General features: G+C 33.4%; 1 protein-coding gene across 2 annotated transcripts in view; it reads right to left on the reverse strand.

The window, feature by feature from the left end:
* Nucleotides 1-16,732: 16,732 nt before the first annotated feature.
* Nucleotides 16,733-17,700, reverse strand: part of LOC110102986 (protein XAP5 CIRCADIAN TIMEKEEPER) — a 43,717-nt gene continuing 42,749 nt past the window's right edge. For both annotated transcript variants that reach the window (XM_020831524.2, XM_020831517.2), the window contains exon 12: nucleotides 16,733-17,059. In XM_020831524.2, coding sequence (XP_020687183.1) covers nucleotides 17,009-17,059 — 51 coding nt within the window. In that variant the 3' untranslated portion in view covers nucleotides 16,733-17,008. The remainder of the gene's footprint in view (nucleotides 17,060-17,700) is intronic.

The following is a 17,700-nucleotide window of genomic DNA, read 5'->3' on the forward strand; positions in this document are numbered from 1 at the left end:
TCTAAGGGGTGTTAAACCTTAAAATAGATTAATCATTAATTACTTAACCATTTAAAATCTCTAATTCAACCACATTAATATGGTTTATCAGCTCGACTACTCTGGGCTGCGGGGCTAGGTGTCTTAAGGAGGCTTTGTTCCTCGAACCTGGTGGCACAACACCACGAACCGATTAATGGAATACTTAAATTAATCAAACTTAAAAAATAGCAATTAACCAATTTTGATTAAAATTCATAAGCTTTTAAACACTAATCAACTTAAGTCATTTAATCATACCGGGTACCACTGGGTAACCCAGGCCTACGAGGTTATTAGGTTAGCCCCACGGAAGGTGAAATAAACTTCACGGCCTCGGTGAGAAACAAAGGTGGCATACAAAAAATAATTAAATAGATTTTAAAATTAAATTCAAATCATTAATATTTAAATTTAACTAAAAATTATCTTAAGCCTTTTAACCGATCAAAACATCGAACCACTTTAACTAATAATCCTATTTAGGACATATCAAAACCTCACAGCCTACCTCACACACTTTAGATGATTTGCAAGGACAACCAACTCAAGTTTTAGGCTAGGCCGGTGTTTACTTTTCTGTTGTGTGTCGGGTTTTCGAGTTTTCACTACATGTTGTTTGCTAGCGTAGAATTGATGTGTTTGCTTACTTACTTCCTGCATTCTGTGATTGATTGTGCGTTAGATTTACCCCTAGGTTAGGAACTTTTATTTGGTCCGGTGAACGTACGCAACTCTACGTTCGGCCGCCTGTAGAATCGCGCCACGCATTTTCAATATTTATCGTGCGCCCCGACAAACCGACCCAGAACGGACCCAAGATATCTCGGTATTGCTAGGTATTGGTCAATTTCGCTCGGCAATAACTAATACCGAGCAAATACCTAGCAATACCGAGCAAATACCAAGTTGTACTGATTTTTTTCCAGCAATACCGAGCAAATCCCTAACAATACCGAGCAAATCCCGAGCAAATATCGAGTTGTACCGAGTTGTAGAAAAACTCGGTACAACTCAGTATTTGCATGGTATTGGCCTTCACAGAGCGGTATTTCTCATTTTTGCAAAGCAATACCGAGCAAATACTGAGCAATACCAAGAAAATCGCGAACAAAGCATTCCCGGGTTCTGGTCTGGGTCAAGTCATCGGGCCGCGCGGTAAAGAAAAAGAGCACGTGGCGACATGTTATTGGCGGCCGAACGTAGCTCTACGTCCAGTCAGAGGACGTAATAATTGTTCCTAGGTTAGGGATAAATTATACTTGTTCAATCTTATGCATGTGGTCATGCTCATACAGGGCACTTTTCATTTGGATATCCAGAACCGGCGAATCAAGATGCTTGTGAGAAGACGAAAAGGTGGGTAGCGAGAAAATTCCCAAATCTCAAAGTCACTTGAGTCTTAGGATTAGAAATCCGGGTTGTTGTCAGTTAAACCTGGCCACTTTACTTTTCTGCAAATTCTGGGATGTAATATTAAGGGCACTTGACTATGAACTTTCAACTTGAATAATTAATTTATTTGATTTATTTATTTGGTTGTGCAATAAAAATATCTGCTTTTTTAGTCTTTTTATTTGCATGTCGTACTTGATTTAGCCTGGAATCCGACTATAGGCTCTTAGGGGTTTGTCAAAAATTTTCTATTGAAATTAAATTTAAAATTTTTAAGATATGATAGAAAATCTAAACGGTCTTAAGAAGTAAGCTCTAACTCGCCGAGGGTTTTTCATGCATCATATTAAACCTTCTCTACCTTGTTAGGCACCTCCCCGTCTGCGGGTTCTGGCAGACCACCTGGCCTATGAGGGTGCCGATCTGTCAAGGAGATGTTGTGCAATCTCTAGGGAAAAATCTATTTTCTAAGCCAAAAATTTTTAAACTGCTACATATTGATTCATGCATTTAATCGAGTCGACTAGCATGCATCGCATTAGTAACAAATTTAAAAAGAGTCTAATACTTAATTATATTTTTTTAGACATTAAATACCCAACATACGTTAAAAGGGGCCAATTAAGATCTGCTCTAGATGTCGGCCCTGCTCTCCTCAAACATAATCTAATCAACATCTTTAACCATTATTTCATAAAAGACCGGATACATATTTTTAAAAGAACTTAGGTGGTTTAGCTGGCTTCCCAATCCAGGCTGGGGTAAGTCCAGATTTGCACTGCATTAGCTAGGTTCGGGTCATTTTTAAGTGCCCAATTTAGACTTATGTTCCAAGGCAAGCTTGGGCTATAAGACCTCAACATCCGAGAATATAATCCAAATTTTCTAATAAAATTGACCGTTTAACTTAAAAATCTCTTTCAATCAAATTCAAGCCCGACACTTAGGATAGATTGAGGTGTTTCTAAAGTAATTCAGAATCTCAAACCTCCTCCTACTTCTCCTCATTTGACTCCAGAAATAAATGCTCAACATTGAACTAATCCCATTTGAAAATTCCTACACTTTTTCTCCTTTGATATTGATCTTTGAAAATCTTAAATGAAATTTCTACCGCTATTTTAATCAAGAGTATTCATAGGAAATTCCGATTTCCTACGATGTAATTAACTACGAGGGCTTGCGCTTGTACGAGATTTAGTAACCCAGACCAGATTTTCAAAATCAAATTTTTTAAAACCTTTAATTAATTATCTTTGGGAAATAAAAAAATGACGACCGTTATTGTCATAATTAAATAATTGATAATAGGCAATATTCTCTTTTCTCGGGAAGATATATTACTTTATTATCATTACTTTGATTATGACTTTAGTGATCTCCTATCCTGATCATTATAATCAAATACTCGACTAAATTCCATTTTGATCCTCTAGGGTCAAATGTGATTCCTTCCTGAGTTTGACTACGATAATCAGGATAAATTCAAAATTTTGTAATTTGAACCCATTAGAGAATGATACGTTCACCTCTCGAGGTGATATATTATTTATAATGACGCGTTTAATTTTAAAATTCCAGAAATTAATATTTCCCAAAGATAATTAATCCTTTTTCAAAAAAAAAAATTTAATCAAACAGTAGGGTGTATGGTGGATAGAAAAAAACTTTTGATACTTATTAATTCCTAGGGCAGTCCTTAGTCTCCTGGTCTAGTAGAAAATAAAACTCTGTTGCACTTTCCACTGCTGAAGCTAAGTACATTGCCTTAGGAAGTTATGTGGCTCAAGTCTTTTAGTTGAAGCAACAAATTCTGAATTTAGGATTACCTATAAGCTCAATTTCAATCATATATGACAACACTAGTGTCATCTGCATCTCTAAGAATCCTATCCAACATTCAAGGACCAAACATATTGACATAAGGCATCACTTTATTATGAACCATGTTATAAAAGGAGATATTGAGTTACACCACATGACAACTGAGAATTAACTAGCTGACATCTTTACTAAACCACTAGCCTTTGACACATTCAGCATCTTAAGGACAAGATTTGAAGTGATTGACATAATTACATGAATTTAATGCTTTTCTAAATTCTGAATTTATATTTTCTAAACTATTATTTGTTGTTTTCTTTTCTTTCTTTTGTTTTTGACTTTTCTTTTATGTTTAATTTTAATTATTGTTTTTATTTTTTTTTCATTTCTGTCGTTTTAGTTTTCTTATTTTTCTTTTTTCTTTTTTTCTTTCGGTCACTACTGAAATGATATTTTATGCCTTACTTTATTTTTGAAAATTTGTACTCAATGTTTCACAACCCTAAATCATTTAAAGGGAGAAACAGTGTTGATTATTTTCCTTCCTCTAACTTATTTTAGTGGTGTAATTTTCTTTTCTAAATAAAAGTTTATCTCAAATTAATAAACTAGCTTTTTACAATTCACCCCCCCTCTTGTCGTTTAGTAATTTCAAATAAAAGTTTATCTCAAATTAATAAACTAGAATATGCGATTGAGATCTTTTCTTTCTTGCTACAGTAATCTATCTTATATAAATAATATTTAAAGTCATTAAATTACTTTCAAGCTTTCGTAATCGTGTCATTCCATTTATCATATGAATTTGATTATACTTTATGGTTTACTCTTTCTAATATTAGAGAGTGAGTTTTTCTTCTCTAAAGTCTTAAACATATTCTAACAACTAAGAGTATTTAAAATTTTTGAAAGGGAGCTAGCTTGTAAAAATGATAAGACGCATAAAATGAGCCTAAAAAGAAGTAACACTAAAAAGATGTGCAATGATCCCCAAAAAAAATTGAAAGATACATAAAATGTATAAAAAATCAAAAGATACGCAAAGTGCACCAACCAATTGACAAGATGCACAAAATGAGCCAACAAGAAAGCAAGCTTTCTTCTCTTTCAAATATTTAAATCTTAGAAGAATTCATGTGTCACTTGATATTTTCAAATGCTTGATTTCAAAATTCATGATTTTGACTAATCACTTTGATATATTATTTTATAAGATATTTTTCTGGAACTAAGTTTTGAACAAATCACTTTTTCTTATCCAATTATTTTTTTGAGTTAGATCATTTTTTTCAACGGATGATTTGCATTGTAAGAAGTCTAAGCTAAAGTTAACAAGATCGGTTGTTCTACCATTTTTTTGAATTTCAATGATGTTAATTCATTTTCTTACAATTCTTTTTATTCAATCACATGAACAATTTATTATAGTCGTGCTTTGATAAATAAAAAAATTTGTTTTTCATTCTTTTTGTCATTTTTATAGTCTTTTTGTTGTTTTATTTTTTATTTTTTACTAGTCTTTCGAGTTGTATGGCCTTCTTTGATCATCTCTATCCATCCATAAAATCTTCAATTTTTTATCACATTGTCCTAGATGATATTCATATCGTCCTAGATGATATTCATATCGTCCTGGATGATATCTTCACACCACCCTTCATCTTCCATCTGACGGTTGATATGACTTTTTTTATTTAAGATCGTCCTGGACGATCCATTATCATCTTAGATGATCCATTATCATCTCAAACGATCTGATAGTATTCTGCTTTAGTTATTTGTGATCAGCCTGAACAATTTTTATCGTCCTTGACGATCTTCTAAAATTCTGCTCAATTATTGGTGATTGACCTGGACAATCCACATGTTTGTCCTTAATGATCCACGTGGCCTAAACCCTTACATGTTTTAAATTTGGCCGATTCGATCCATTATTATCGATCATCCTAGACAATTCACCTAATCGTTCTAGACGATCTACTTTTTCAACAGTCTTTCGGCATGACTCATCGGGAAGATCGCATGTGTCTAATCATCCTGAACAATGTCTGATTGGAACTGACGATATAACCGCCTTTCTCACCAATCATCCCAGACACAAAAATTTTGTCTGATCATCCTGGACGATTCTGCAATCATCTTGGACGATCTGGCCATTTCTTTATAAATATTTAGCCTTAAATGGTTTTCTCACCCTAAATTTTTTTATTCCTCTTTGCTCTCACTCATCCTCTAATATTCTTGTCAATGGCGGGTGGAAAGTGCTCCAGAATATTGGCTTGAAGTTCTTTGAGGGCCACTATTGACTATCGATTCATTGAGGCAGCTGACTAAGCCACCTATCTTCACTGCAAGACAACCAAAATCACTATGTCCAGGATTGTCAACCCTCGTACGCTCACTTACCCTATTCTTAATCATTTTTCTCACACCTCCCTCACCTTCATTCTTACACTCATCTTCCCCTTCAATTCTAAACTTCTTTTTAAATTTTGTACGAGCCTTAGGATAAACTCCTCGTACACTGCCCTTTAATCCTATGTCAACAAATGCCCTGTTGAAATTACCTATCAGGACAACCACGAACTCCTCCAATTGTCCATTACTTGAGACAAGTTTCACCTCTTGTCTCAAGATCCTGATTATGACTGGGCTCCTGCCAATGACCTTCTGAGAAACACTCTTGTCTTCTATTATAATGGGGCGTCTAGAACCTTAATAAAGGATGTTAGGAAAAATCTAACATGTACTTCGTACCTCAGTTATTCTCAAAGCTGGTAATCGTGTCCATATCACTCCTCTCTTTTTTATCACCACCTTCTATATCATGGCCCATAGGGAATTCAACGGTGTTGATATTATTTTTCGTTATATTGAGCATCTCACTAGCATTAATGAACTAGGGCACAAAAGGAAGTCTAACCTTGCCTTCGGGCACATCATAGCCTATGTCTTGGAATCCAAGTACAATCTTCAATTTCCTGACCCACCTAATTTTCAGCATGCCTTTAACACCAATAACTCCTTCCATGTTCTTTATAGTACTCATCTTCACCCGGAGCATGAGGAAGCTGAGGGAGCTGAGGAGGAAGCTGCTCCTGCACCTGCTCCGATCCCCCAGCACTCAGAGCTGGATTAGCTGGTGGAGTGATTCAACCAGTGGGAGGCCAGGTTTGACTCTTACATTGCTACACAGGAGCAGCAACATATGGAGGATATCATTAGATTTGATTTGTACGCGACTCACTAGCAACAATAGCAAACTAGGACATGGCCTGGTTTGGGGAGCAGGTCATGGCTATTTCTAGTTTCTTTTAGCCCCCATCATCTCCTTCTAATAATCAGGGCCCATCGCACTTGTAGTTTATTTTTCTTGTATCATTTTTTGTGATGTTGTTTATTTCTTTTTGTATTTTTTATTCTGGTTTCCTTCTCCTTTTTGTGATGTCAAAAGGGGGAGCAGTGATAGTGTTTGTGTTGTTTCGTTGTAAAATTTTTTTTACTTTTATTCAGTGTTTGAATCATCTGTTTAATTTTAGTAAAATTTGTATTGCTTATATTTTCCTTCATGCTATATTTCATTTAACTACTTAAGATGAATTTTCCACCAAATGTTTGCCATCATCAAAAAGGGGGAGATTGTTACGAATATGGATTCAGGGATTATAATTATGATGATAGCAAACATTTCAGACATTTTTATTTTTCTACTATTGTCCTGCCTACTAATATTTCAGGTCCACAAGGTCAATTCCAAATCATTTCTATTTTTTTACTGAGTTAGTCTGTAAGTGTACGTCAAGTGTTTTTACCTTTTCTTGAGTCAAATGTAACAATGTGGGTCATAATGCTAAGTAACCTTGCACACACACACACTCAAGGGAAAAATTAGTTCTATTTTATAGTTTTTATTTTTTGATCATATCGTCCGGGATGATCCCAAATTGTTGATCAATTAAAAATAGAATTCCTAATTAGGGCATCCATGTTAAGGCAGCCAACATTAAACAAATCATCATGGACAATATTATCATCATCCTGGATGATATGCTCAAATTAGAAAGAATCAGCTGCTAACTCTTTTAGGCATGTTATTATTTTTTGACATCGACTAGGAGATCGTCAAGGACGATGCATTATAATTATGTCTAAATTAGTCATATGATTAAGAAAAGAAATTAATGTTTGATTGATCGATCATATCGTCCTTGAGGATCGCAGGATCGTCCAGGATGATCAGTTAAATACATCTTAGTTTCTTGCTAGATGATAAGAATGATGTTCTAGATGATATCTATTGATTTGAACTAATTGTATAAGATGATCCTAAATTTTCATTGTCCAGATAGGTAAAATATGGCCAAACAGAGCGATTGTCTGGATGATATTCGATGTCTTAAACTAATTGTACAGGACGATGCCCCATCATCCTAGAAAATCAGAAAAAACAAACCTTCTAATTGTCCAGCCTCCCCGAGATCATCCTGACTGATTGAGCTGAATTTGTATTAATAGAACAGAACGATCTGTCGATCATCCTGGACGATCTTTATCGATTAATTGCAATTTAGGGCAGATTTGAAGCCCTTCTTTATAAGAATTTGTGAGGGTTTCATAAAGGTTGCTCCAAGCAAGGAATTGAGTCGTCTTCTCCATTCGTCGTCCCTAGTTCCTTAGAGGTTCTAGAGAGATCTACTTCAATAATTGATCAAGGTTATCTGCCTGCTTCAGGAGGAAGTGAAAGGAATTGGGTTCTCTACCTGCTTTAGGAGGAAGTGAAAGGAGTCGGGTTCTTTGCCTACTTCAGGAGGAAGCAAAAGGAGTTGGTTTCTCTGCCTCACCGAAGTCGGTGGAAAGGAGTTTTTGTACGGGCTTTTTTGCCTTACTGTGGGAGTAAAAGGAGAGTCACTGAGCTTAGTGCAATACCCGGAGAAGAGGCTCCAGGGAGTGGACGTAGATCAAGTTGACCGAACCACAATAAAATTTGGTGTGTTCTTTCTTATTGCATTTTTGCATTTAATTTTTGCACTTTATTTTTGTGAGTGATTGTTTGGTTTAAATCATGATTTCTGATTGAGAATTTTTAAAACACAAATCCCTTCCCCCCCCCCCCCCCCCCCCCCTTGTTTAGCTCAGGATTATGTAGATTATGATTGAGTCGGTCTGTAATTGTACATCAAGTGCTTTTACCTTTTTTCTTGAGTCAAATGTATCATAGTGGGTCATAATGTTAAGTAACCATACACACACATGCTTAGTGGAAAAAATTCTATATATTTTATAGATTTATATTTTTGATCATATCGTCCTAGAAGATCAGTTAAAAATAGAAACCCTAATTAGGGCATCCTGATTAAGCCAGCTGAAATTAAGCAAATCATCTTGGACAATATTAGCATCGTCTTAGATGATAGGCTCAAATCAGAAAGAATCAGCTGCCAACTCTTTGACATTATCCAGAACATCATCATGGATGATGCATTACAATTATGCCTAAATTAGTCTGGTGATTAAGGAAAGTATGGCAACTGATTGATCAATTAAACCTTAAAGTCCGATCGAATAGAGCAATGGTTTGGACGATATTTGATGTTTTGAGCTAATCATACATGACGATATAGAAATCATCATGGATGATCAGTTATTCTTTCATCATCTAAACAGGCAAAGTGTGGCCGAACAGAGCGATGGTATGGATGATACATAACATTTTTGAACTAATCGTACCGGATGATGTCCCATCATCCTGAACGATCAGAATAAATAAATCCTTTAATCGTCTAGCCTCCCTCAGATTGTCCAAACTGATTGAGCTAAATTTATATTGAGCGTACAGGATGATCTATCGATCATCCTAGACGATTTTTATCGATCTATTGCAATTTAGGGCAATTTTGAAGCCCTTCTATATAAGACCTCTAGTTTACTGAAGATTGGATCTTTTGTTGTTGTCCTGACTTGAGAGAGCCAAGATGAAAGGGAGAGCTTGGGAGAGAGAGGATCTTGTGAAGGGGAGTTTGTGAGGGTTTCATAAAGGTTGCTCCAAGCAAGGAATTGAGTCGTCTTCTCCATTCGTCGTCCCTAGTTCCTTAGAGGTTCTAGAGAGATCTACTTCAATAATTGATCAAGGTTATCTACCTGCTTCAGGAGGAAGTGAAAGGAATTGGGTTCTCTACCTGCTTTAGGAGGAAGTGAAAGGAGTCGGGTTCTTTGCCTACTTCAGGAGGAAGCAAAAGGAGTTGGTTTCTCTGCCTCACCGAAGTCGGTGGAAAGGAGTTTTTGTACAGGCTTTTTCGCCTTACTGTGGGAGTAAAAGGAGAGTCACTGAGCTTAGTGCAATACCCGGAGAAGAGGCTCCAGGGAGTGGACGTAGATCAAGTTGACCGAACCACAATAAAATTTGGTGTGTTCTTTCTTATTGCATTTTTGCATTTAATTTTTGCACTTTATTTTTGTGAGTGATTGTTTGGTTTAAATCATGATTTCTGATTGAGAATTTTTAAAACACAAATCCCTTCCCCCCCCCCCCCCCCACACTCTTGGTTAGCCTCGGGCTAGTTCATAAGGGCTTAACATCCCTAATAAGCTTTCACATGATTCCTTGAAGAAGATGAAATGGTAGCGAATTGAAGATTGGAATAAATACATTATTTTCCTTAACGGTTTTAATAATGTTATCTTTCATTTGATTTTTAGAAATTGTAATAAAGTAGCAGATTGTTGTGCTACTTTAGCTTTAGATATTAGTTTTATTTTTTATTGCTTTTCTGATAATTGCATTCCTTCTTCTTTATTTTATTTCTTGAAGAAGGAATGTGATTAATATCTTTAGTTGCTTGCATCTCTTTTTTTTTCTAATGCAAATTGCAATTTCCAAAAAAAAAAAGATAAAAGAATCAATATGCTTGCTCCAAATTCAATCCATATTAAGTAATAATCAATACTCTATCAGTATAACTAATAAGAAATCTATAAAACTCATATCAACAATAGTAAAACCAATATAATTAAGAAATCTAAAAGATATATATCAAACGACAAGAAAATAGATAAATAGGATAATCAATCATTGAGCATTTGCTATACTATGTTGTATTAGTATCAATACTTGTTCAATCGGTACAACTTCAATTTTATCTATCAATTAGTTTGATGTATTATCATATAAACACAATCATGAATACAATTATAAAAAGGAAGGTTGGACATTCATCTTTAATGTATTGTTTTCATCCTTCCATCCCAACCATCACCCAGTTAGTCATCTATTTTAATTTTAACTCAAAGTATCGACTAGTTGATCATCGATCATTATCTTATCATTAGTATTCATATTCTTAAGTCAATTCACAGGTGGCTTTGAATAATTATTTAAGAGTCATCACCCTCTACATGTTGGCATAATTCAATCAATTGGTTATAGGCTACATCTAAGATTACACCACAAACCTTTTATTTAATGGAAAGTCTATCGACCCACTCTCTTATGCAAGGTATTAATTTTAAGAGCTAACTCATATTAATTTTAGTGTTAACATACAACCTTCCTTTTTTACATGCAAATGCCACCTTTTTTACATCAATTATATCAGTCTCTCTCCAATGTGTGAAATGCATCATGAAATATAAGAATATATAAAATATAATAAATATATATATACTAGTCACTAGCTTTAGAAAATCATAACTTCTATTTTACCAAGTGAAATTCAAAAATGTTATAGCCAAAATGCTCACACAATCCATCTCTATAATATACAAAAAAGTTACATGGTGAAAGCTCAATAAATCAATAAAAATTATATTTTTTATCAATTTTAGGAATATTAAAACCATAGAGATCAAAACTATTGAGAACAGAAGTATGAATATACTCACTTAGCTCAATTTGAACAAAATTCGTAATAGGAATAACGGAAGAAAATGACCTAGAGTAATTTTCTCTCTTCTCTCTCCTCTCCTCTCTCCTCTCTCCTCTCTCCTCCAACGAAGCAAACTACGTAAGAGTGAGGGAGGGAGCAAATGGTTAGTGTATGATGTTGTAGTGCCCAAACTCTCAGTGTTATTGTGCTTCATGTGATTCCAAAGTTACTATAAAATAAGATGTATTGGTACCACCATGCTAAAAATCAATGCCATAAAGCTTCTCCCTATAGCGCCACTATGCTTAAAAGCATAACACCATAACACTCTAGTTCAGAATTTCTAGAATTATCTAAATTTTTATTTTAAAATTATTTTCAAAAGTTTAGATTGTTACACTCCACAACGTATCCACTTGCATAAAAGATAACAAATATGACAATACTCCTCTAACTCCTTGAAATAAGTAGCTTTCACTACCCAAAAAAAATGTGACCATCTTTTCGCATAATTAATACGAGCTACATATTGGCTCATCTAATCCATACCCAGAATAATATCAAATTCAAAATAGACAATAATATCAAACCATATATTTATTTTCTATTAAATAACTCTATAGCACGTAAATATACTTTATTAATTACCATACCATCCCCAATCAATAAAATAATAGACAAAAAAGAATGTATCAGAATGAAAGGCAAGTGTAGCAACTCAAAAATAAATGAATGATTGGCTTCAGAATTAAAAAAATATAATAGGGCATATAAAAATGTAAGCAATACCTATAAACACATTCAAAGCGTCTCTGGCCTAATGCCAAGTCAAACTTTATAAACAGTCTGAATTGGAGATGAAATAATAAAACTACCAAAAATGCCAATCATATCTATAAATACATTCAGAGCATCTCTGACCTCATGCTGAGTCAAATTGTATGCATAGATTGAATTGGAGATGGAACAATAGAGAACTACTAGCTCTCTCTAACAACTCATAGACGGTTTCCTTGCTATATAACTAGAGCCACTACCTTTGTTAGAAAATCCCTCAACAATCACATGGGGTGGCATAGTTCCTGGCCTCCCTGTCGGTCTAATAGAACTCTCAAACCTGGGCTCAAAATGTCGATTATGTCCTACCTGGGGACACTCAACTATCATGTGCCTAATCTAACCACACTAAAGCATTCATTTGTCATCCTGTAATACTGACCAAAGTGTCTCCTACCACAACTCTGGCACACAGGTGCCCTACTAACAAAACTTCCAGAACTGACAATACTACCGCACCAGGAACTAAAACTAATGGTCCACCTCTCCTAAAATCTCTAAGTCCAATCTCATTCTTCTTCCAATAAAATTCACAATAAGATTCTCACCACTAAACATTTTTCTACTTGCAACCAACTATTGTTAGGGAGCTAAAAGACCATTCTCAATCAAATGGGCCCTCTCCACTAATTCAGAGATATCATTAATGTGAAATGGAACTAATGGTTCCTTGAGACTATCTCAGAACCTTCTTAGATGCATGTAGCACTTCTCCTTGATAGTGTTAACTACGGAGCATATATGGCCAAGGTAGTGAACTTTAACGCTTACTGCATAACTATCATGCTCCTCTGAACTAACCTCAGAAATATCTCCTGCATCTGTTATCGCACAGATGGGGGTACGAATCACAATTTTAAGACATCTATAAACTTATGTCAATTGATCAGGGAATTCAGCCTTCCCTGAAATTTCTCCTTATATTAACCCAATCACTAAAACTCAGCCTCCCTATCAAATAGAAACAGAGACAGAGGTACCTTCATCTCAAGAAGACATTCCATCCCATAAAAAAATATTCTTTAATCGCCTCAACCAGCCCTCTACTACTTTGGCTAAATAAGGCCCTTAAACCCTAGAGGCTTTAACCTTAGAAATATCTATAAATGTCTGCCTGCATCATCAAATTTGTTAGAAGAATTCTGCTCTAGGCCTCGCCCATCAACTATGTTATCAGACTAGAAAACTAAGTCATTGAATCAAAACTAATAATAGGAGAAGTACTTTATATTGGTGTTGTCGGACAAACACTACCTATTTATCATGAGCGGGTCATATAGATCCATCAATTAATCACTTAAGTAACACATTATTGAATAGACATGTACATGCAAATAAACAGAAATGAATGTCCAATACTACTCAGAACTATCTCACACAACTACATATCATTTCCTATAGCTCTTTTACAATTAGTCATCCAAAACCATTCTTTGATACCAAAAAGAGTACCACAAACCAACTCAATATAACCTGCAAACAAAACAAGTCATATCATATTGAATGGTGACAGATCAAGCATTTAGATCTAAGTTTTAAATCTTTTTCAATTTCTTAAATTTAAAAGAGACCACAAAACTAACAGAACATGATTACTGATCAGATCAAAATAAGATAAAAAAAAAAAAGTTAGTCACGACTGTACAAAAATTTAGGAATACCAATGACAACTCATACATATAAGAATCTAGAACTATAACTACTCAACTAACTCTTTCCCATTTTCCTGATCTAAAATAGAATGTATAATAAGTATAAGCCAACATAGCTCATCAAATCACATTCAACGATCTAAATTTTTAATAATTAACCTATTACACATTTAATTGGGTTTTAAAATCAATTAATAACAACTCAATGTACTCAGCAAAATAATGCTTATAGATATAAAAAAATTAAATAACAACAACATCATCATCATCAAGCCTTTATCCCACTATGTGGGGTCGGCCACATGAATCATTTTCTTCATTGTGTCTCGTTAACTGTTAAATTCTCATTTAAATCTAATAAAAAAATTCATTTCTAATATTTTCTAACCAAATTTTTTAGGTCTACCTCTAACTTTTTTAATATAAGTCAAATCTAATGCATCTACTTTCCCAATCGGGCATCGAAATGCTATTATTTTATGTGACCAAACTATCTAAGACAACTCTCTCCAACCTTACCTTCCACTAGAGCTACTCCAACCTTTTCACGTATATGCTAATTTAGTATCTTGTCTCTAAGAGTAAAGTCATACATCCACCTAAGCATCCTCAACTCTACAACAATTAACTTAATATTATGCTTCTCTTTTAATAGCCAACATTCTGCACCTTAAAGCATTGCAGATCTAACCACCATCTTATAGAATTTTTCCTTAAGATTGAGGAGGACTTTCTATCACACAACAAGCCTGGTGCATTCCTCCTCTTCAACCATCCAACTTGAATTCTATTAATAATATCACAATCTATTTCACTATCACTCTAAACAATTGACTTAAGATAAAGAAAACATGTACTCTTATTAATGACTTGATCATCCAAAGTTATAATCCCCCCACTAGATATATTATTACTAAAATTGCACTCCATATATTAAGTTTTAGATCTACTCAACTGAAAGCCTTTAGACTCTAAAGTTGAACACCATAATTCAAGTTTATCTTCAACTCCCTCTCTAGTCTTATCAACAAGAAGAATATCATCAATAAAAAGCATACACCAGGGGAAAACCTCTTGCAAATGTCTAGCGAGAACACTCATGACTAAAGCAAAAAAAGATATGGGCTTAGGGCTAATCATTGATGTAATCCAACTGAAATAGGAAAATACTCGATCAAACCACCTTGTGTTTGAATATAAACATTAACTTCTTTCTTTTTTATAAATCTCCATAACAGTTCTCTTGATAGTTTAGCACATGCTTTCTCTAAATTAATAAATATCATATATAAATCCTCCTTATTCTCTATATACTTCTGCATCAAAACTCTCAATAAATGTATAGCTTCCATAGTAGGCCTACCCACCAAGAATCCAAATTGGTTTTGTAAAACATTAGTATAACATCACAACCACGCTTCATAACTCTTTCACATAGTTTTAAAATATGACACATTAACTTAATTCCTCTATAATTTACACAATTTTGTGCTCTAACTTTATTCTTAAAAATAAGAATCAAAAAATTCATTCTCCACTAATCTGACATTTTTTTGTCTTTAAAATAATATTAAAAATATTAGTAAGTTAAGAAATTTCTTCATCTCCTAAGCATTTTCACAACTCTATTAAAATATCAAGTCAAACAGTTTTTCCACACTTTTTCTTTAAAGTTTCTCTAACTTTAATTTTACTAAGATGCCGATAAAAATAAAAATAAAAATCTTTATTTTCATTTAAGGTGCTAAGGTCACTAAAGTCAATCGCATTGTCATAATCTTCATTAAAAATTTAAAAAAATATCTCATCCACTTGAATTGAATAATGAATATCCTCTTTTAATAAAAGTTTAAATAATAAAGTAGAAAAAAATAAATAATCAATATTCTATATACAAAAGCAAAAAATAAGCCAAAAGAATTTTTTTCTAATACTCTTACTCATAAGTTTTAGGAGAGATATTAGACCATAAATGCTTTACTTTAAGCTAATACTATTTTACTCATGAATCTATTTATCTAGTAGCGTTGCAACATGACCTTGATGTGACAAGCTCAGGTACGCGTCATCAGTATACTATAGGTCGACATTACTTGATAGGATTAGTTTTTTTTTTTTTCCCTTTTGTAAAAGACATTTTTAAAAAATATTAGTTCAGAAAATGGAGTTTTCTAATTGAGAAACATATATAAAAAAGAATTCAAAACTGCAGAAAAATGAAAAAAATGAAGTTGTTGAGAACGTGATTTGACGAACCAAACAGCACAAAAAAAATCCTTCGTTTCCAAACGAAAAAGAAAAAAAAACGCTCAAACAAACAAAGCCTTAATTTGAGATAGCGTTTTAAAGCAGTTTTTTAATCATTTTAAAATAATAATAATAATAATGATCTAAAACTATCTAAAACAATGCCTTAACCAGACGACTCTTGAAACATAAACATATCAGACATTCACATTCATGCAATTCAAGGGTTTAAGTATATTGAACGCTTTCTATATTTTTACCAAAAGAAAAGCAAAGTCGAAGCAACCAGATTACATAATTCACGTACATAATTTTAAAGAAAAAAAAAAACACTGTTACTACTTTTGAATGTGCATTGGATATTTGGTTGAAAATCATGTTTCAGCACATCAGCCAGAAGATGATAAGAACTTCGGATGATAAACAGTATATAATCAGTCGTCCCAACAATAAGGCCGATTTTACAGTTGTTCAGACTCTGACAAATGGCTTGTAAACTCTTTACCTTTAATAGAACAACTGGTATGTATTTTCATTGTATTTCAAAACTCAACTTCATAAATATATAAACACAATTTTTATATAACAAGACAAAAAAGAGAATCCTTGAAAGCATTTGGATGGAAAAGGAAAAAAAAATTATATATCTCAAAAACATTTAAAACTCGCCAAATATTTTTTAAAACAAAATTGAATAAAAAATCCATTTTATTATATTTTCAATTATTAATATATATATATTTATATATAAAGAAACAGTACAGTGGTTCACAAAGTAAAACAAAATAAGAAGCAACCTAAATCAAAACCAAATCTTCTACTATGATACCTAGACTACAATTTAGGACCTTGAATATGAGGGGGCTATTTAATATTAACTTTACAACAAAGAGCATGTGAAAAGTAAATCACCCATCTAGATAAGAATCTCAATCATGTTTCAAGTAATCCAATTCTATTTTGTTTGTATAATGTCAATTTACAAAATCAATACGAACATAGATCTCGTTTTCAAAACCACCTAAAAGTGAGTTCAATAAAACCTATTAAGTTAACAAAAAAGTGCAAAAATAACATAAATTTGGTTTTACATGCTATAATAAGATCACCTTCCTCGTGAGTCGAGTCGACCATTTTGTTAGTCCATAGGCCCAAAGATAACCAATAGAGCGTTCAATCTCCATGAATAGTGTACCTTTCCCATTTTTTAGTTGGATCATATATCTGATTAAAAAAAGTTAAAATATCAGCATAAAAAGTAAAGAAAAATCAACCTTCAAAGAAATTGAAGAGTTAATCTTATGGTGCGTGGAAAACAATTAATCAATAAAGTGGGTCCATTTTGGATCGTAAGACTATTGTGAAAAAAATATATGTTTTTAAAAGCTAATATGGGTATTGATAAGTCTTTTTATTTTTAAAACACTCTCATTGTCAGATCCTAAATCCAAAATGAGAAAAGCGAATGATTGCATTAAAAAGTTGATATATGAATCTTTTAATATATTGTTCTAATGCTAGGATGTTCCCTAGAAACGAAAAGTTATATGACCTGAATACAACAAGAAGTGTGCAATGGCCGCTGCACTAGCGCCCAAGTGCAGTGTTAAATTAGAGTTCCCACATCATGGATAAATGTGGGCATATAAATTGGTCTATGAAACTAGAATTAGAATAGAAACTTAAAATATATATTCTCTTATAGGAAAATTAATGAAATAAATATATATTATAATTCATAGGAAAATAAATATTCTATATATCTAGAAAACTACATGAGTTTGAGAGAAGACTATGGAGATTGATAGAATAAAATTTAAATTATGGTATTCAGGTAAGTGTCATACTAAACATGATGTAGGTGT

This window comes from Dendrobium catenatum, unplaced genomic scaffold (assembly GCF_001605985.2).
Source record: "Dendrobium catenatum unplaced genomic scaffold, ASM160598v2 fragScaff_scaffold_188, whole genome shotgun sequence".
Lineage (NCBI taxonomy): Eukaryota > Viridiplantae > Streptophyta > Magnoliopsida > Asparagales > Orchidaceae > Dendrobium > Dendrobium catenatum.